The sequence below is a fragment of the Chanos chanos genome, chromosome 10 (assembly GCF_902362185.1).
Source record: "Chanos chanos chromosome 10, fChaCha1.1, whole genome shotgun sequence".
Lineage (NCBI taxonomy): Eukaryota > Metazoa > Chordata > Actinopteri > Gonorynchiformes > Chanidae > Chanos > Chanos chanos.
Genome location: NC_044504.1, coordinates 29,210,624 through 29,231,839, shown reverse-complemented (window position 1 = coordinate 29,231,839; position 21,216 = coordinate 29,210,624). Strand labels below are relative to the sequence as shown.

General features: G+C 38.9%; 2 protein-coding genes across 2 annotated transcripts in view; one reads left to right on the top strand and one right to left on the bottom strand.

Annotated features, from left to right (window-relative positions):
* Positions 1–674: 674 nt before the first annotated feature.
* cfap97d2 (CFAP97 domain containing 2) lies at positions 675–1,752 on the bottom strand. The gene is made up of 4 exons (XM_030787554.1): positions 1,657–1,752; positions 1,359–1,439; positions 993–1,108; positions 675–879 (listed from the first exon to the last, which is right to left on the bottom strand). Exons 1-4 carry the CDS (start codon positions 1,750–1,752, stop codon positions 675–677), a joined length of 498 nt encoding a protein of 165 aa, XP_030643414.1.
* An 11,526-nt stretch (positions 1,753–13,278) lies between these two features.
* Positions 13,279–21,216, top strand: part of fgf14 (fibroblast growth factor 14) — a 92,792-nt gene continuing 84,854 nt past the window's right edge. The window contains exon 1 of the mRNA XM_030786235.1: positions 13,279–13,486. Within this exon, the coding sequence (XP_030642095.1) occupies positions 13,279–13,486 (208 nt within the window). The remainder of the gene's footprint in view (positions 13,487–21,216) is intronic.

The following is a 21,216-nucleotide window of genomic DNA, read 5'->3' as shown; positions in this document are numbered from 1 at the left end:
TTTTGTCCCCGATAAGTGCCTAGGGTTGAGCTTTGTGAAAGGAAATACTGAGAAATAGAAAAATAATGTATATCTTCAGCCTCACCTCTTAACAGAACTGTTATGGTTCTCAACAGTCTGTGTGAAAATGTTGAGAAAAATTTCAAATGTATTGCTGTAAGTAGGTCAAACCACCGAGGTTGACCACTGTGATATCTTGCAAAGAGTCATTATGCCACAAATGCATTTATGGGACCATTTTGGGACCAAACTTTCCACTCACTTGAAGTGTCTTTTTTTCTTTTTTTCAGCTTTTCTACTTTTTGTTGCTATGTCAGCAACTTAGAATGTCAAAATGGCTCTTAGAGAAGAAAAAAGTTCTTCTGGTATGTGTTTGTATTCACAAATTTAAAGAAGTTTAATTAGAATTCCCCTTAAGGATGGGTATTAAGATTGTTTCAGTGTGCTTTTTCACCCAGTGCAAACTAAAGCTGTACTATGAATGCAGTGTTATGTTGAGATTATGAGAAAAAAAAGAAATAAACTAATAAAAATAATGGAACATTACTATTACTATAACTACCATTAACAGTCATGGAGAGCTCATAGCACACAATTTACAGCCATTTTCAAATGATGTCTGCCCCCATATAGATTATGACAGCTGAGCAATCATTGAACTGTTCATCATTACGTTAGGTCAGAGACCCACTGCTCACCGGTGTATGACTCTTGTGTGGGTAGCGCGTGATGCTCTCCATTAATTCAAGAGTCTTGAGCCATTGCTCATGCCATTGTTGGACACTGTAATGTGGCACACAATTCGTTAGTCGCTGAAGTATCATTTGATTCTCCTTGGTGATACGAAGCAGCTCCTGCTGTCTTTTGTCTGCACTGAGGCTGAATTTGAGGATAAAACAAACAAACAAAAAACTTATTAAACAATACATGTTGAACACAGTAGTATAATTTACATTTTCATTTGCAAGTGAAACAAACCGTTTGCTCGCTACCTTTTCTTTACACTGATGCTTCTGTTGTCAGCTCTTGTTGTCTGCATTATGTGGTTTATTTTCTGCAAAAGCATGCTGTTTTCTCTTTGAATTGCTGAGAGGCGGTTCTCTTCAAGCTGGTTTAATAGCGCAAATGGAAACAATCATCATTTAAGGACGTAAACTTTAAGCATTTTGAGAATTTCAAATGCTTTGTCTTCTCTAGTGACAAACTTGCACAGCATTTCTAATTTTATTTCATAATGTTGGCTCACAATGCTTTGTCTATGTTCAATGTTCCCGAGACTAGACCACTACCTCCACCTAGTGGTTATTATGTGAAGCAACAGAATCAGAAAACTGTAGGTGATGGTATGTGTTTCTTACCTTTAGCTTCTTCATCTTGGTAACCAAGTGACCATGTGTTTTAGGAGGAGTTATGCAAATAGTCGCCTTTGCAGATTTAACCTTAAATTGGAATGAAGATGGACACTTTACTTTCATACTGTTTTGGTGTTAAGCAGCTCAATAAAACAGATTAACATACTGGTTTGAATATACCTGAAAACAGATTTTGCACAGTGAATAAACCACGGGCAAATTTAGAGTTAATGGCAAATACAATATAATCGTAGATGGAAAAAATGGAATGTGATCACAAATTTGGTATAATCATAACTTTTACCTTCTCTCTGTGCATGTCGTAGTTGGTTCTGTCCCAGTTATATTGCAGGTATTTACTCGCACACGGAAGGGTTGGTTGATAAGAACGGTGCTGCATAAGTGCTAACAAAGCTATTTAACTATACGTATGTTGCAGAAGTGTGCCAGGCAACTCTACATGGATCAAACTGTGTGGGACTGTGAGCCAGCAGCCTGTTTTCAGCAAAGTCATGTGGTGGTTGCCATGGCAGCAGCAAATAAAGCAGCAACACCTTTGTTTTTTTTGTTTTTTTTTTATTGTCAAACAATTTGTTGAAGAAGTAAATATTCAAAATGATCTTAATCAGATGTATAACGATATGTCTCTGAACATGTTTTATAAACCCTTCAGAAATATAATATGTTCAGGAAACACAATGTTAAAATCAATGAAAATGGGGAAAATATGTGTTTTTGGTATTTATTTTGGGGATGACCAAAACAACTAACTAAGTACACTTTCCTCCTAACAGCACAGGCCTTTGTATTATGAAAATGAAGTGTTGGGCCATCCAGATACAATCTTGAAAACTCCATAAAAACTTTTCTTTTAGACAAAATAGACAAAATCTAGGCAACTTTGAAAAACTGAATGCTCCTTCACCCATATAACTGCTGCCCTACTTAGACAGCTCCTGTCCAGCAGCATATTTTTTTCTGTCCGACAAGGGCATCGGAGTGGAGCTGCTTGGAGAGCAGAGCAGGAGCCAGTCTAAGATAGAGACAAAACAGAAGCGTAAGTTAGTCTCCCTACGCGCCCGACTAATATCTGCAGGTGGACCACGCCGCCGGGAAAGCATACCTTAGCTGTGGTTTTAGGTGCACCTCTGTTATTCACACGTCATGTGAATGCTACGCGGTGTCTCATTCTCTCATCTCCCAGCGGGTGGAGAAAGTGACCCAGCTTCCACTGCATCGGTTCCACATCTTTCCTGGGCTGACTCACCAAGCTGGACAGCACTTGGGCATGATGAGAGGGATGTAGCCGATGGTAAGTAAAGCATTAAAGAATGTGATTTGCTTTAAAAAAAAAAAAAAAAAAAGCCTGACAATTACAGTTTAACTGAGGGCATATCAAGTAAAGCGCAGAATGACCCCCCCCCCCAAAAAAGATCATAAGCGTTCTTCCAAAATGTCAAGGTGGTCAAGAGCAAAAAAAAAAAAAAAAAAAAAAAAAAATTGATGTTTTACAGTATCTTGTGTCAAAGTTATGATAATTGAACATTATCATTAATATATTTTTCTTGTCTAAGAGGGCGCATAAGAGTGCAGGATTACGTAGATGATGTGATAATAAAATACATCTCTGGATGATCTGTTCTTTATTTATCCTCTTAAGAAATGACCGTCAGATCATGTATTGTTTCAATATTTAGTAGCTAACCACTGCAATGAGGTCTTTGGTACATAACCTTGACAAACACTGGTGTAATTTCAGTAGTCACAGATCTTTAAAATGGATTTTTGACTAGAAATATTATTACCGGTTTCCTGTCTGCGTGATCGTTCCATTGTTGCCAGGGCACAGTTGTTTTTAAATGGGTCCCACGGGGTGTGACATCATCAGGAAGCAGAGTGCAATGCTTGCCTAGAATGTTCTAACACTTGTTTTCATTGGAATGAGATGTCTTGGTGATGGTGTGTCATAGCCTATTAAGCAATGTTTGGGTTTGTGTTGTTTGTGAGACTTTGTGCTTATTGTTTTCTTGTGAACTCTATGAATGGTGATTGCTTCAGGACCTTGTGATACCACCCTTTTCCTCACACAATGTGTTTAATTTAATAAGGATTAACATCCATGGGGATAGTTACCTGAGCACTGATGTTGTGCCAACATGCTTTTGGTAAACAAAAGCCTTTAAACAATGGCTGAGCTAACTCAAACACAGCTCTGCCACAGTCTATCATGAAGATAATATTTTTTCACTCTGACAATATTTGAATTCTAAGTAACTGTAGACACCTTTGTTTACTAAGTTGCTGTTTGTATTTCATGAAAATCTGTGATCACTGAATAACTTTGAATGATTTCAAAAGGTGGTTGTAGGACAGTTAGAGAATTTTGTGGGCCAGACTTTTATGGACAAAACAGAACACTATCTCCATCTGCAGGCAGGAAAGGATGCTAACACATCCCCTTAAATGGTGGAAATAAAGCATAGATTGCTGTTTTAGTTGATTTCAAACAAAATAGTGTTTTCACTCAATATGAAGAAAAATATACATTGAGGACTTTCCGAATTAATCTTTTAATTTGGACATGCCTATAACCTCTTTAACTACAAAAAAAAAAATCACATATAAATCATCTCAGACTCAATTTATCTCACACCTAAGAATAAACAGCAAATACAGAGCAAAACCAATCTGATGTGTTTGGTGTGGCATGATGGGTTATAACCAGAAGGCTTGGTTGATGCCTTTGTACACTGAATACAGGCAGTTTAGTAGCAACACACACAGTAAAAGTTGGTTCCTAAAGGACTTTGCAACTTGGTAACACAACAGTATGGTAATGAACTTCTGATGTTTCCAACAACAAGTCCTGAGTCCGTTTGGCCTCACTGGGCTGGTTTCTTAGTGCGTCCCTGAATGCCAATTAATTATTCCTCTCTGCAGTTAGATTTTATTGCACTAGAAAAGACTTCATGAATGAATCATAGGCAATAAAATGTTTCCAGTCTGATTTGTTGCTTAATAATGGAAAAGGCATGCACAGATGCCAATCATCTGTTAAAACAGTTGCTCTCTCTCTCTCTCTCTCTCTCTCTCTCTCTCTCTCTCTCTCTCTCTCTCTCTCTCTGGCATATGGTTGTCAACAACACACTGATCACAGAATGGAATATTTATTCTTAAAAAAGGTTTTGACTTCTTTTTTAATTAATTGAGACAGACAAATTTAATTTGTAAATTTCTGCTTGATTACAGATTGGGCCACTGATGATGGCTAGTAGTCAACCGTCTTTGGTTTGAGTTTTGGTTGAATAAAAATAGATCATAAGATAAGAGTTGGATGCTTGATATTCCTTATCACACACTTTCAGCTGCATACAGTCAATTCTTTAACCAACCCAACAACAGCTATTTCAAATGTCCAGTTTAATTTTTTTTCCTTCATTGGCTGTATTGCACAGCTCTGGGTATGCCAAGGGGATGAAAGACATGGCTGAAATGTCTCTCTGGTGTTAATGTTCCAGTGAATCCCCCAGGGGGAGATCCTCAGAAAAAGGAGGCAGGCAAAGCCAGGCATCATTAGCAGAAACTGTGTTTGGTAAGCCGCTATCCCCAAAGATGAAGCCCATGTGCAGAAACTCCCTACTGCATAATTTGACCTGTTGGTGTCTAATTAGCTAGCAGAGTTGTGTGATCTATTCTTGGCATTCAAGAAACTTCTAGAACCAAATGAACATCAGCTACATAGACATGTAACATTAATAATAATGTGCGACTAAGATGGACTGAAGGATTTTAACAATACACTGTCGCAAACAGTATAATTCTCCAACTTATCCTTTTTTTTTTTAAAAATGAATACACAGTATCTTTGATTCATCTGTGAGTTACATCTGTTCGGGGTACAGTTTGTTTTTTTTATGGGGCTTCTCATAATAAAAAAGAGAAGAGTACGTTAACGGATGGCGATGCAAAATATGGTTATTTTTTTGCTGGCATATTTTTTATTCAGCTGTGTATATTCAGGGTGAGGCAGGTTGTTTTTGTTTTTATTCTTGATTGTGTGGTTGAAAAGACATAACTTTGTTAGACACTTCCAGGAAGACATCTCCCAGTTCTCCATATCACTAATTCAACACAACCGCTGATTGTGACAAATACCTGGCGCTCCCTCTTGTTTTCTGGACAGTCTCTACTGAGAGGAAAGCTAGACATGTTCCCTAAGGATGCTGTGTGATGGAAAATGATCAAGGCAACAATGCTTAAGGGAAGTTAATCTCTAGAGACGTTCAAATCTCCGAGCAGCATCTATCTCTCCGTTCGGAAAAGGAGACGGCAAAGAGGATGTTTTGAGGATGTGCGTGGCTTTAAGTAATGCTGGCCTATCTGATGCCTTCATTTTTTGTTGTTAATGTCCATTTCAAGTTTTCATGTTCTCAGGTTTTATGCTGTTTGTTTCCAAGTGTAATTCTGTTTACTGGTCTTAAAAGCATTGCAAAGACCGTGAACGTATTAGAAGTACGATCGGCCGGTGTAAATCATTTACCCCCTACCTAAGCATGTAGAATTCCATCTTCATTTGATTTTGTTTGGGTGTACGTAATCACCCTGTCTGTATCTATACATGTGTAAATAAATTACAGGGGGCTGAGCGAAGGGATAGTTAATGGGATCTGGATGGTGTTTTTCTGTCCACTATATTTAATGTATTATATCCAGGTGAAACAAAAGAGACTGTTGGTTTATGAGAACTCTGTCCGGGTCTTTGGGTTTGAGGCAAGTCTTCCTTGGCAATTCAGTGTGCTGACTTGATATGAGATCGGCAGGGCACAGTACACACAGTACACAGGCACAAGGCTTCATCTCCCTGTTCATGGCAAAACAACAACAACAACAACAACAACAACAACCACACACAAACAAAACAAAAAAAAACAAAAAAACAGCTATTTGATGTTCACTGCTAATGTGTATGCACCTTCCTAAGAGAGAGCTGAGTTTTAAGCTTGTGTGCTATTTCTTTTTCAGACTATTGTCTTTGGATATTTGATAGGCTCCTAATCCTCTACTTATAGTAAACAAAATGTTTATCTTGACTCAGTGACTGCTGAAAGAGAGCACAATTTTTCACAGACCTTTATCTAGTTCACCACATACCTGATCGCTTTAAAAGAAATATCTAGAGACCTAAGTATGAAAATGCAGGGGTATGAATCAGGGCAAGCCTGTAATAACTTCTCCAGAGTGGAGAACACTGTCGTGAAGTCAGTTACATTTTTATACAATTGGCAAACCTTGTTTTCTCTGTCTGTGTGAAAGCCCATATTTGGTTGTATTATGTTAGAGATTTCAGCTTCCATCACAATTTGGGGTTAATAACAAACACTGCAAGCTGTGTTCTATCACCTTTCAGCTGTATTGCCACGGTGGCCTAAATGTGCTCTGGCCATGTTTTTGGTGGCCATGTGGGACTTAGAGATGTAACCTCAATCTCAGGCTTGACTGCACTGTGGAAATAACAAAAAATCTCAAAGCTCCCAAAGATTAGCCCGGAGACTGGAAAGACAGAAGCATGGACTAAAACAGATACATTTCCAGGGACCTGCATGGACTTAATCACATTTCTCATCTTCCTTTATTTAGCCTCTTTTAATACGATATGATCGCCAAACCAAACGTACTGATTATGGATGCAAAGGACATGTCAAACACTCTCAAGGTATTTTAATCAGGCAGTTTGACAGTTGTTGAAACTGTTTAACAGTATCAGTTTATCAGTATGTGTCCTGCTGCAAATGGTCACCCATTTCCTGTAATAACTTCCTCATATATAATTACAACGATTGAATTGATCCCTAATTATATCATGGCACACATCATGTTGAACAGGAAATGAATAAAACCTGTGACTCAACGCTGCACATCAGACTTGTAAAGTTTAGAAAAAAGTGATATTGGCTTTGACTTTGACATGGCCGTATATGTGTGTGTGTGTGTGTGTGTGTGTGTGTGTGTGTGTGTGTGTATGTGTGTGTGTCCTCCCTTGCAGCTTTTCTCAGAGTGTGTTCACTGCAGAAGTGCTGAGCTTCAGGTGGCCACAGCCAATGGCGGTGAGTTAATCTCTTTGTGGTCCTAACTTTCAAAGGGTGTTCAATCATCTCCTGCCTCATGGTCGCTTTAAATCTGGAGCTTAACTTTTAGTGGTCTAAAGATAACAGCACCCGACTTAATACAAATACAAAGACCTAAAAAAGGGCTTTACATCAAGTTCAAAGTTCAAAATCAAACCAAAATATTTCTCCTTCATTAAACGGTAACCCCATTTGACCTCAGTATGTGAGATTACAAAGTTTGTTTGTTTGTGTTTACAAAGTGAGTTCTAAAACACTCCCCATTTTCTAGAATAGCCTCTTATGACAAGAGTTAATTAAAGGCAGCTAATGTTTAAAAATGTGATAAATTATTTCAGAAATATGGTGTTAGAATTCAACGTGTATTAGTAAGGCTACAAAATTAGTAATAGTATATCTAGAAGCTTAAATGATGAAATTCTTTTTTCGATTCATTAAGCCTTGAAATTGTTCATATTGTGCAATGGTGAGAGATAATAAGAATAAATAATTGAGCCTCAGAGTAATTCATTTTTTACTTAGAGAATCTATTAAACAGACTTTTGAGTACAAGTTAGACTGAACAGATGAGTACAAAATGCAGAAATACACAATCAGCTACATGAGGTCTAATGGAACTGGCCTTTGTTCGCTCAATTACGTTAATTTTGAGATAACCACTGCTTTGCACGACTCATGTCAGACCTGCTGACTATTAATTGGCACATCAGGTAACCTGTCAGCTTCAGTATTTCATATCATATCTGGTATTAGTGTTCAGTAAAGACATGGACACTGTCACCATAATTAAAGGAAATATGCTGGAAGTCCTGCTGAGAGACTGTTACCATCTTAGGCAACAGAACATGTTGATCCTTGTAGTTCATGCTGGCTGGGATCCTCCCTGACAGATGATTATCAGGGACATGAGCAGTCACAGTCTTTCAGGGCCTGTCATCATTAAAACTCTCTCTTTTACCAGGCTATATCTGAGGGGTTACAGAAGGCCAAGTATGTGCAGCCAACTGCTCTGATGGAAAGAAAAAAAAAAAACAGAGAGAGAGAGAGAGAGATGCATTAACATCAGTGTGACTGCTGTAGCAGATGCAATGCAGTCACTGCCTTACAGCACAGAGCTTGAACTGTAAAAGCTCAAATTTGCCTCAAGCTGAACTCGGAGAAAGTATGTTTTAAAAACTTAACATCGCGGGGATTACTTGCATTTGTCCTCGCTTCTCATGTTCGCTACGACAAACTCCATATTGCCGCTTATAATGCCTTTCAAATTTCGAGGTTTTGTTTTAGTCTGACATGATCAACTCACAAAATATCAGTAAGACAAATGCCACTATTTTTGTATTATCTCAGTAAAAAAGGATTTGGGACACAATATGAGGGAAGTCACAGAAAGAATCATTGGACAATACTCCTTTGAAAATGGGGTTATATGTTATGATTTGAGAGGCTCAGAGGTGCATTAAAACATGGGATTGATACAAAATTTGTAATATCTCACAGAAGCAGGAATTTCATTCTGAATGCACTCAGCAGTGACATAATGGATTTTGAGAATTGGTAAACGGAGAACAAAAGGCCACTTTAAGCATTTGTCTTGTGGGTGTATTTTCAGAGAGGTAATGCTGTTTTTTTTATCCTTGCATCAAGAAGAGAAAACCATGGACATTATCAGAAAACAATAAGATTATACGCCAACTGTTTGGATGTAGTTGATCAAACGTGTATCTGTTTGATATGTTCTTACAATCACGCGTCATCTTAGACATTTTTAAACTTCGGCACACAGTTATAAAATACCTATAGGTAACACCTTGTTCTCTCTCTAAGGACAATTTTAAAATAGCCATTCTATGAAAATTCATTCACTTTTGTCTCTCACATGGAGGATAAATGTGTTCTATCTCACTGCTAGATGTGGCCAAGACAGGTCCAGATGGAGACACCCACTGTTGTCTCATTTAACATGCATACTGTACAGCACACATTGGATGTGGGAATGGTGTCTAAGTGAACAGAAGACCCCAAACACTCCAAATCCAACCCTGTGCCAACATCAGTACCCTTTCTCCCTTGAGTAATGAATATTAGTAATCTGTTATGATTTGAAGAGGGGATACTTCAGTAATGTGTGGGATTCATCAATCTATTTAATTGCACTCTTGCCCTGTTAGTCAGAATGTGGGTAGACTTGAGCTCTTAATGAAAACTGACCTAGCCGCTGTGTAATGTGTTTCAACTCAACAAATTATCACAATAGCTATGACCGAACGATTGTTTTGATTCTGCAGAAAAGTGGTTTGATGATGAAAGAGATGACATCAGAGCATTTTATCAGTATCTTTTTTTGGTTTTCTAGAGTTCAGTCCCTGTGAAGTAAACATCCCATTAACAAATCTCTCAGCTCTCTCTGTCTCTCTTTCTCTCTCTCTCTCTCACAGATGTATTCTGAAGTGAAAATTATTTGCACTTATGTGAGAGTCAGTTGTACCCAGTTTCGCATACATCAAAGTCACAAGTCTGAAACGCTGCTTGGTTTTGGTGAGCAAACCGCCCTTGCTACTCTACAACGTTACCCTACCATCAACAGATGAGAGGGTGGCAACCCACAGGGTGGTGCACAGTTGGCAGAGGGCCTCTGGAGTTGATGTGGGTGGATATTGGTTATGGGACGCTGAGCTTATTGCACATGAGTGCCTCGCTTTAATGCTCCCTCATGCCCTGTGCTGCGGCCTCCTCTCAATGGACAACGGGTTTTTGCCACAGGCGCTTTAGACATGCTGTATCAAGCAGAGTGGAGAGTTTTAACAATATGTGTCTATGAGGGACCTGAACCCAGACGTTCTCCACTCCAAACAGCACACTCACAGAATGGGAATGAGCAGTGTGGAAGTTACTACTCTCCTCTACGAATTAGAATTACAAAAAAGAAAAAGAAAAAGAAAAAAAAAAAGGTTGTTGACATTAATTAAAAATGCACAAGTTGTGACAAGTGAAAACTTCTAATTAGCATGGGACACGCTCTGAAAGTCAAAAAAAAAAAAAACACTACTGAAACTCAAGAATGGTTTGAACAAATATTTTACATGTTTAATGCGTACAGGTTAAGATGGTAAGAGTATTAAAATTCGTCAGATTAGGATTATCAACAAAGTCAAGAGACAGACAGGTAGGAAAACACAGGTCTAACTGATTGCTTCTTTACCTTACTGCCTGCACAGTTAAGAAAAAAAAGATATTTTAATGATGGCTGGCAGTCCTGTCAGCTGATATCCTCTGGGGTGCAATGATACGTTACATTACATGAAACAGATCGATACTGATGCTAACATACAGAGCCCAAAGGACAGCAGCAATATGGATGGCACTATGCTTCACAGTGTCTATTTACACAGGATACTGGGTGCCCATCTGTTTGAGCAGATTAAAATTCTTTAGGGTCTTTGGTACCCTGTCAGAGATGTAAAAAAAAACTGCTTTGGAGAAACCAAGGTACATTTAAGCCTCTGCTTATCTCCCACTGACCAAAAATCACAATGTAGTAACACTCAGATATCATGGTTACAATATCAACTCTGCAATCATTCTGACAGGTCGCAGGTGAAACTACTGGAATTAGAAAGCTGAAACACAGCTCTGACAAGACGCACACAATTCTAGTTTTTACATTACTTAGAAAGGATGGTAGTAATATTTTGATGACTCATGTGCTGTCAGCAGGTGAAGGGGACTCAATCTCTTGTGAACTGATTAGATTGTGTCACTCTTTGAGAGGGAGTGTTTCATGATTAGCCTGAATTTCCTACAGTAAGCCCTCAAAGTGGCCCACCTCCCTGTAGACCTGGTCATCACAGGCAAGAGGCAAGTTCTGGGCTTGACAAAAGTAGGTTATTAAAGTGGATTAATGCTGTAATTCTAAGAGCAAAGCACATGCCTTTAACTACCCCCCCCCCCCCCCCCCCCCCGCACTCTTTCTACGCTGCTTGTATTTCTCCATTAAAAAAAAAGAAAAAATCTTGAATGGATAAAATCAGGTGGTTATTCCCCTGCCAAAAATAAATATCAAAAACTACTCACTGTGATGCCTTAGAATTGCCATTACAGAAGTTAACATAATGTCTTGAACAATTTAACCTTGTTTATTAATCTTTGATTTTCTACATATCAGCAAAATTTCAGGGGAACTGTGCATATGTAATGGTGATATCTTTTGACTTCACCTTAGTATGATGGCGAGAATACAGATATAATTCAGTGGAATATGAGCGATCCTTTACAAGAAATTTCAGTATTGCTTGTGTATTTCGAGAATAACTACATTGTAATATAACACTAATATTAAAAACAATGAAATAGCACCAAAATTCATAGAATTTATCTACTGTTAATTATATAACTTGCAAGTGGGGTTAAAAATAGTCTAAGAACACAAGACTTTGTTCTTGAGATTAAAATATACCCTTGGATCTTTTCATAAGAGTCAATAATATGCTCGTGCATTCTAAGCCTCTTAGACACTGACAGTCTCGCAGCAAAACAAGCAGAGGGAATGGCTCTGTAAATTTGCCTTGACGTGCAAAAATATGTGCATTATTGAAACTGTTGAAGGCTTAATTTATCTTAGTTTTCACCGAAATATAAAGGAAGATAAACAGAAATTGCTTGAAGTGAAGTTTAGTCTCAGTTTTCGGAAAGGGCATTTCAGGTCGACAAGTATTTTGGTTCATCCCTGAAATGACGTGACTGTGGTCAGTTAATGGAGCAGCCTTACTGAACAGGTGAGTGTCTGTCTCCATTCGCAGCTATATTAAATTTACTTCCGTCACACACACACACACGCTCGCTGTGACTGATGTCAGATAAATATCCGATTTATTACCTTATTTATATTTATGTTGTTCCCGAGGTTGCTGCAGGTAACACTGTAATTATTCGACGTCAGCTGTACGTATGTCCAGACGTCTAACAGTTTATACAGACAAGCTGAGTGAGAATCTGCTTTGAGATTCCCCCCTAACTCACGTGGTACTGATTGAGACAATCTTTCCGTTTCTCCGCCGAAATGCCGTAAGCGTCGGTGATATGACGGTGCTCGAACCACGTGTTTACGTAATGGAAAGCCAATCTTTCAACTCAACCCCTCCTCCTTATCTATTTCCAACGCACAGATGCAAGGTAAAGCAAAACACGTTTTAATTTTTTTTCCGGCAGCAGGATACTTTTTGGGAAAGACAGATGTCAGTGTTGCAGTGGTGAAACAATAAGGAGAACCTCTATCCCAACACAAACGAACATCCTAAGCATCAGGATACAAACATATTAAAAGGAAACCACAAGCGCTTGGTTTATCGAGCGAAGCTTTCAGTGAAATGAAAGCAGGGGCTGTTGGAAATTGACCTCCGCAAACAGCTGTTTCAGGAGGACTACCAAGTTAACTGACTTCATTAGGCAATGTGTCGGTGTTTTGTTGGGGGTATCGTTGCAGTCTTCGCATAGTATGCATCCTCTCCTGGCTTTTGATGCTGTGCAGATCCACCCCTTCCACTGACTGATGAACTAATACAGGCAATGGTTTTCAGCTCGGAAATCCGCCGTGTTCCTCTGTCTTCATGATACTTCTCGTTTGTTTACTGGCTGCACGTATCTGTGTGTGCAACACATGCAATTTCTAGAGTATATTTTTATTACGGACTTCTTGACGTGTCAGCCTTTAGTACTTAGAAGAATAACCTTTAATGCGTAGTCAAACCAGAATATTTTACCACTTGAGTGAAAACGCTGTGGACTTGGATAATACCTATTTTTCTATGATACCATTGGTAGCCCTGTCCTGGAAAACTGATCCAATTGTGATATTATGCAACCGCAAGGATCTCTTTTTTATCAGGGTGTCTAAGCTGCTGGATTGCTCTTCGCCCAAATCAATGTGGTTTCTTTGGAACATTTTCAGCAAAGGAACGCATATGCTGCAGTGTCTTTGTGGCAAGAGTCTTAAGAAAAACAAGAACCCAAGTGGTAAGTAATTGTGTGATGATTCTTTTCCAGTCGGCTCCACGGCTTTTCATTGCAGCGAGTAAATGCAGGAGATCGGGCATATAACTTATCCTGTGTAGTACTGCTACTGGCGAGACCAGCCAGGGCTGTGCGTAAAACGCAAAATAGAGCAGCCAGGTATACAGCAGTGTATAAGCCAACTTTTTAAAACTGTCATCCTCGCATGAAATTTTGACATTGTCCACGTCTGAAAAGGCAGAATTCAGCAATATTCTTTCGCTCGCTTCTGGGGTCGTGTTCTTTCGTGTGCCCGTTAAACAGGTTTTATTTCAAGGATGCTGCAGCAGCGTTTCCCCCTGCAACACTTGTCGATTTAATAGGCTATTTGGTACAGGTTTCGGCCAGCTTCTTTTCCACTGAATTCTTGTCGCACACAACTTGTTTTGTGATAATCACATTAGCGGGTTCTGGGAAATTTTAAATAGTCTTTGTGATATGGGTTTGTGACTATATGTGTGTGTTTAAACACTATCGGCCTAACTGCATGCGATATGACTTGCTTTCAGTATTATGCTGACTTTTCATACCTATATTTTATTTTGAGTCAATGAGCATACCTCATTTATTCAACTGTTGCCCTTAACTGCTATGCAAGGGTACGGTGCCATTGCTGGCTTCAAACAAAAGTAGTAGCGTTGTATGTTCAAAATTATTTACAAGAGCACAATAAATACATTGGCACAAACGTGTATTTCACGTTTTCAACAGACTGTGATTAGCAGGGGAACGCAATGTTCAACAATACAGTGCACACATTTACTATGTGAGGACGCAGTGAGTGCCTTAAGTTAATGTGGTGGACAGCGTCTATCCTCGACATTGGCACTGCAGTATAGTAGATCATAGCAAATTTGTCGTGCTGACACCGCATGAATGACGGAAAAAATCATTCCTCTACTGCTGCTCTCCTATACTGCTGTTCCTCTGTCGCGTATATGAACACCACACATTACGTAGACTTTAGTCCAGTTCGCTCCTTCAGTGTGTATGATGACGTTTCAACGAAAAGACGTGTTGATTCTAAGCTCCTGGCACAAATTTCTGGCAGGATCATCTCGTAAAAATAAACTGCAGTACAGCACCAACTTCCAGAAGTAGTGTCCGAGGTATGATAAGATACCATAGTAGTCGTAGTAGAAAAATAAGTAGAGGAAGAAGGAGAAGTAGAAGAAAGAGGAGAAGAAGAAGGCAGTTTTAAAAAAACAGCAATAAGGCTCAGTGCAACACTGAAGTCATATGTCATTCATGGAAACTAGACAGATTTGGTATCTACAGTTATGAATTAATAGTCACACTAGTGTACTTTACTATGTTGTCACACTAGCATGCTTTACAAAGTTGAATATTATTTAGGGTTTAGAATGTCACTAGAGGATGAATAATGTAACCTTATGCCAGTGATGATTTTATGACTGGACCACAAACTGCTCATTTTCTCTGTGTATTTGTATTGATTCAATAGTAAATAATCTTCACTCAGTATTTGTAACACAATCTAACATCCAAAGGAAATAACAGACTTGAGGTATTAAATTGTCATGACTCAAACTCAGGGGACACGTTACAAAAGCACAGAATTCAATAAAACCATCGTTCTCAGCATTCTTTCTGTGATTAAAGATGCCAAAGCATGAGCTTTTTGATTAGTTTTCCACAGCAATTATGACTTCAGCAGCGCTGTATTAATGAGGAGAGTACAGTTAGTGCAGCAGAGGCCTATTGCTGGATATAGTCTACAGCACACAGCTGGTATTTTTAGAAACATTACATGGAGTAGAGGGGGAGAGTACAGGACAGCAGTCACTGTAGCGTAGTACAGATTGGTTTCACGGTAGTTCATGAGATGAGATGCGGGCAGCTCTCTTTACGTCCCATACATTATAACTCTCTGTCTCTTCTTGTCATTATTTTCCCAACATAGCACGAAAATGATGCATTTTTAGAGTCGTAAAGTGGGATTTCTATGGATGCCTTCTGTTCCAGCAGATGGCACTTTCAGATAGTCTTATGTTGGCTAATATTTGCCTGGCAAGGGGAAAAGTCTTGCACTTGGCAATGCTGACTGCTACTCTTTGAGCATCTATGTTTGCCAGTGTTAGAAATGTGAAGTAAATGATATATTTTTTTTCATTCCTTGCTAATGGAAACTCATTATTCTGCTCCGCCAGGGAATGAGAATGGTAGGGGGATTAGGAGAGGTATTGATGGCCATGTTTGCTTCCAGCATCCGTCTGTCAGTAGCACCTCACACAATGAGTAATCTCTGTTCCTTTTGCTTGACCTTTTCACAAATAATTTGTGTTACTACTGCATTATTGAAATTAATTTCATTTCATTGGTGTTAGGTCATTTCTTCTTGGATATAAACTATCTTTGTAATATTATAAAATTATCCAAAGATTCAGACTCATTGGTCTTTAGTGTCTGTGTTGAGCTAAGTACAGCAGTCTTTTTAAAAGACTGATCTGGTTGCAGTTTTAATATCCACGCACCTAACCACAGAGTCCTACAGTGTTAGCAATGTCCTCAAAGTGCAACATGCAGTGACAGGCGCGTCTGGTTTCTGTCCACATCACAGACCACAACCTACGAGCAAAGCCTCAGGATTTCAAGCCTCTGCTGTTCTGCTGTTTTTGCAGTGTTTTCATTAAGCTGCCTCTCACTCTGAAAACATATCCACATTACTGTTAGTTTCATGAAATGTCAGGACCTGTATATCAACACGCCCGGTGCAGCTGTAATAGTCATGAGGATAGATTTGTACTGTAAAGACTGATCTAGTGTCTGAAGCACAATGCTGTCATACAGCTGAAAGAAGGACATGTGTTGTGCTGCATGTAGCGTGGCTGTGACATAGCTTTCCCCTGTTTCTCCATCAGTGTTTTCATAGTAGTACCACCAAATGTATGTCTATGGGACTACACATTGATTTCCTGGCTCTGCACTACTGAAGATTTAACCACTCATACTGATACACACACACATGCACACACGCACGCACGCACGCACGCTCGCGCACACACACACACACACACACACACACACACACACACACACACACACACACACACACACACACACACACACAGAGAGAGAGAGAGAGAGAGAGAGAGAGAGAGAGAGGGAGAGACACTGCCAGCAGACTCTGGCTTGTGGAGAATTTGTTACATTTGTTCAGTTGCTTGGATTGGGAGTGAGGTTTATGGTGGTGAGTATAGCATTAGTGAGCCAGTTAAAAGCAGTACCATCCGTAAATATCTTTCCCTGAACATCAGAGGACACACTGGTGTCTTGGCTATTTTTGAGTCTTTAGCTCACTTTCTAAAGCCTGATGTCTGGCTTTGGCAAACCCTTTATACAATCACTTGCGATCAAGGAATCTGTTCTGTTTTCAAAGTTAATTTTTGGTGTTTGAGTCTCGCACTCCATTCAGCTATTCTCAGTTTCAAAAACGGTCCATCTGGTTTATAAAACCTGACACTCATCTAGCGTCCCATCTGCTCCATCTCTTCATTCTTCAGCCATATAAATGAGAATTGTTCTTTCGCACTGAGAAAAAAAAGACTTACCTACCTTTGAGAAAAGATGTGATGTTGGATATAAAAAAGAAGAGCAAAAAAACCTTTCAGTCTTCGGAGATAGAGGATTCAGTTATAGGGCATCAGTCATGATTAACTCGAAAAAAATATCCTCTTGTTAAAATTCTTTGTTTCTTTTGATTAAAAATAATCAGGTAGTAAAGTTCCTTTGAACAGTTCAGTTATGATATCTTTGTTGTAAGTGTTGCTGTTTTGATTCATCTATGTTTTAACCCGTCTGACATTTAACAGTCAGAATGGTAAACAGGAGATGTGCAGTAGTCTAGCTGTAAACAAATGAAATAAATGTATTACAGTGTTATCAGAGAGAGTGATGTAAGTTTGGTTTAGGGAGCACTTGGTTAATTCCATAAAGTACCAGGTGACTGTGGAGTAGGTTGGTATATGCCTATTCATAATACCCCTAATAATTTTACTTTGATATTGTTATGTGGTAAATAGTGGAACAGAGGTGCAGTTGGTTTGTGGTGCTTTTACCCTTTACATAAAATGAAAGTAATATGCTTGTTCATCCGTATACTTTTAGTGAAATGAAAACAATGTAGAAATAAAAAAGCAATAACTCAGTTGCTTAAAATGGCTTAATAATAAGGTAATAATTTTTTGGGCTAAACCAGTGTAGCTTTGGTTTAATATAGGGGTAAAGTTCAGTTTAATATAGAGCTAAAATGAGCAAAGAGAAGGGCAGTTTCCACGCTGCCAAGAGCTGCACCCAAGTCACACTTTATATTAGTTCAAAGAAGAGCCTTTTACTGAATACGAATGCTTGATTAATATTTAAATATTGATATGCTTGTCCTAAGTCACTCTCAACTGTTGCAGGCACCAAACAACCGTTCAATGATCATTCAGCTCTCAGTGGTACAGGGATTCCTCAGTTTTAAGAGTTCTCAGTTCTTGTAAACTCAAGGCCATGACGTTCTTGCTCTTCTTCACATCAAGCACAAAGGGCTGTTCCGTAAGCTGTTTGCCGTCAGGCGCCTCAGAGCAGTAGGCAGTACAGTAGCTGTTGTAAGCACGTGTCAGTGAATCCTCACAGACTCTTGCTGGCCTCCTGCTGTCTGTGAGAAGCATTGGTGGAAAGCTGCCATCACTCTGATGCTTACGGAGACGGCCAGTCGGACCTCTGGTCGAGATGAGGCACCGCGGGGAGCTGTTACAGTGTGGAAATGCCCTGGTTCTCCTCTGAAAGAAATAAATATGAAATGGTGCCCAGCCAAGATTTAACACATCCTCTGGATTTGTAGCCTCAGTATTAAGTAGAATTGTCTCCATTGTCTAGTTACTTACGCACTGTGCATTAATTTCATCTGTTGAAATGTATTATTTATGGCCTCCATTTTTGGAGGAAAATTCTCTAAGGATTTGATGTGTGGTGGTGTAAGGTCGTCTAAAGCTCAAGTACAAACTTAAAACCACATCATTTACATCTGGTCACCAGATTGTCTATAAATGAATTGTTCAGTTGTTTGCTATTGCTTGACCATTACAGCTTAGTTTTGAATGCAGGAGGTTTAGAGTAAACTTTCCTTAAGTAGCTTTATACGCTGGGGTTTTGGTGCACTACTGATCTGGCCCTGATCTTTGATATTCATAACCAAACCAGATCATTTCTGTGTCTCTGAGTTAACAGATGCCCTTCTCTATAACCGCTGTGTGATTGTGTGAGGGAAAAGATGCAGCTCGATGATATAAAACCACATGTTCATTTTAATAAGTGAGAAGTGCTGATACGGGTCTTTCTCTGTGCAAGCCATGCCTTTTGGCAAGCGTCAAAGCAGTGCATATATAAAAAAATTCTCTACTCTCTGTCATGCATAACTAAGCTGCATGAGAAATTTTAATGACATATCTCTGGTGTCATTTAAACCAACAGAACAAAGAAAGTAGGAGGACAATTACTCAGATAATGAAAACCCTCACACATATAAACTTGTTAAATAAAATGGATACTGTAAGAATAAGCATTAGTGGTGATTATATCACTGAGGAATAATTGAGCGATTCCTTAAATGTTGATCAATAAATATCTATTAATTAATTAATCAAGAATGACTTCATTTTCCTGTTAACATTGATTACCCTCAGTTCTCAAAGATAACAGAGCCATATTTAGTTTCTCAGTTGGCTCTTGAAGACTCCAGACCCAGTGGCATTGAAGAGCCTCTGTTTATGTTGATGAAAGCTGATGTAATTCATCGTCTGTTTCAAACTTCTGTCCTTTGACACGAAGAGAATAAATTTAACATCTAAATCGGTATAATTAAGACACAGGGTAAGGAAGGTCTTTTGGTCCTCTACAGCACATCAGATTTACTGTCAATTTACATAAACCTGCCATCAGGTTATATGTATTGCACCAAGTCTGCAGCCTTGGTACAGTGAAGCATGCTCTTTGACTGTTGTTTGGCTGGTTGCCCTGGAGGCTTGCATTGGCCTTGACTCCCTCAGAGGACAATGTATGGTCCCTTTATTATACTCTTGTTGCCTGTCCTTCAGCCCTTGAAGCTGCAAGGAGTCAGAAACCACAGAAGCTAGTTCTTCCATGTTTGTGTTTAAAAATTTCATGCAGGAGTTTGCAAATCCCCATTAGAGCCTGAATAAGGGAAAGCAGGTTTGAAAACGTAGTTAGGAGATTTCCGTGTCTGAGTTTGTGGTTCACGCGTGTGTGATTTGTCCAGAGAGTCTGTGTGCTCTGATATACTATGTCCTTTCAAGGCAGATGTAGTTGTGGTTTAGTCTCCTTGGTGTCATTACCCTATGCTTTGTTGCTCACTAGAAAATATTATCACAGCAGATGTGGTCAAGTTATTAATATCTTACATTGCGAGGTGTTTTGTCCACTTAACACATATTTTTTAATCTCAGTATCATATAAATGCAAAACTGTTGTCTCCACTTTTTGTACCATTCATAACAATGCCCTGTTATTTTTTATTTCAGCCAGATCTGGATGAATGAAGTGTCTAACATGCCTATGCCATTTTATATGTGCAAAGCACACATATGAATTGGGACTTGGTTTTTGTGTTTTGCATTGCTAATTCTTCATTAAATAAGAATTTAAATGTCATATATCAAACTGTTTGGAATAACATTAAAGGTGTTTTATTAATGCTGGTTTATTTTGCTTTATTTACATTACTGTAACATTCCATAGAAAGTGTCATTATGTCTCAGAGAACAGTATAGCAGGCCTTACTTTAACTCAGTTGTTTTCTCTGCGTTTGTCAATTCTCTGTCATTAGTACAGCGCATCTTGGTCCAGAAGATATGCACTAATGAGACTGATTGAGTCATGTTGGCAAGGAAGCTTAATCCAGCCACCGTCCAACTATAACAGCAACATAAAAATCTCCCCTATTGTCACTTGATAACCACAGTTTAATGTGTACACTTCCACTGTTAATGTGAAATGTATGTAGTGCATTATTTTTCTCTTGACATTTCCAAGGCTGACAGTATGTGTGTTAAACTGAATAAGACAAGAGATCTCAGTTTATTGCCTGTTTTATAAGACTTTTTTTGTTTGTCTCAGTTTTAGGATTGGGGAAGATAAATGTATAGTGTATTGAGACATCATGAAGGCCATTACTAGCTAGAGTAAGCTTATTATTTCTCCTCACTGTAGCACCTGACATTTCAGAGATCAAATATGGGGAAACAAATCTTCTGTATGTATAAAAAATATGACTAAGGATAGACACAGCCAAAAGCAAAAGGAGTGATCTAAGCTGTTTGAAAGAAAAGATTATATCAAATCTGCCCCTGATAACGTAGAACCACATATGAGACCACATGGACGAATACATGCACTTTCAGAGCTACCACTGGTTATATTAAAATGATGAGGAAACTCACATCACAGCTTTTTTTTTTTTCCAAGTGAACTCAATTTTGGGGCGCACCAGTACCTATCGGTGGTACAACTTTTGGAAACAAGCTTTTAAGTTTTAGCTAACTGAGGTGTTCTTCACACTGATTTTTTCCCCCTGGATTAGCCTACTATATGCCTGGTCAGTGATTTTGTTTTGTCAAAAGTGGGGTAAGGTCTTTGAAACACCGACAAATAGTTTATGATGCTCCATCAGT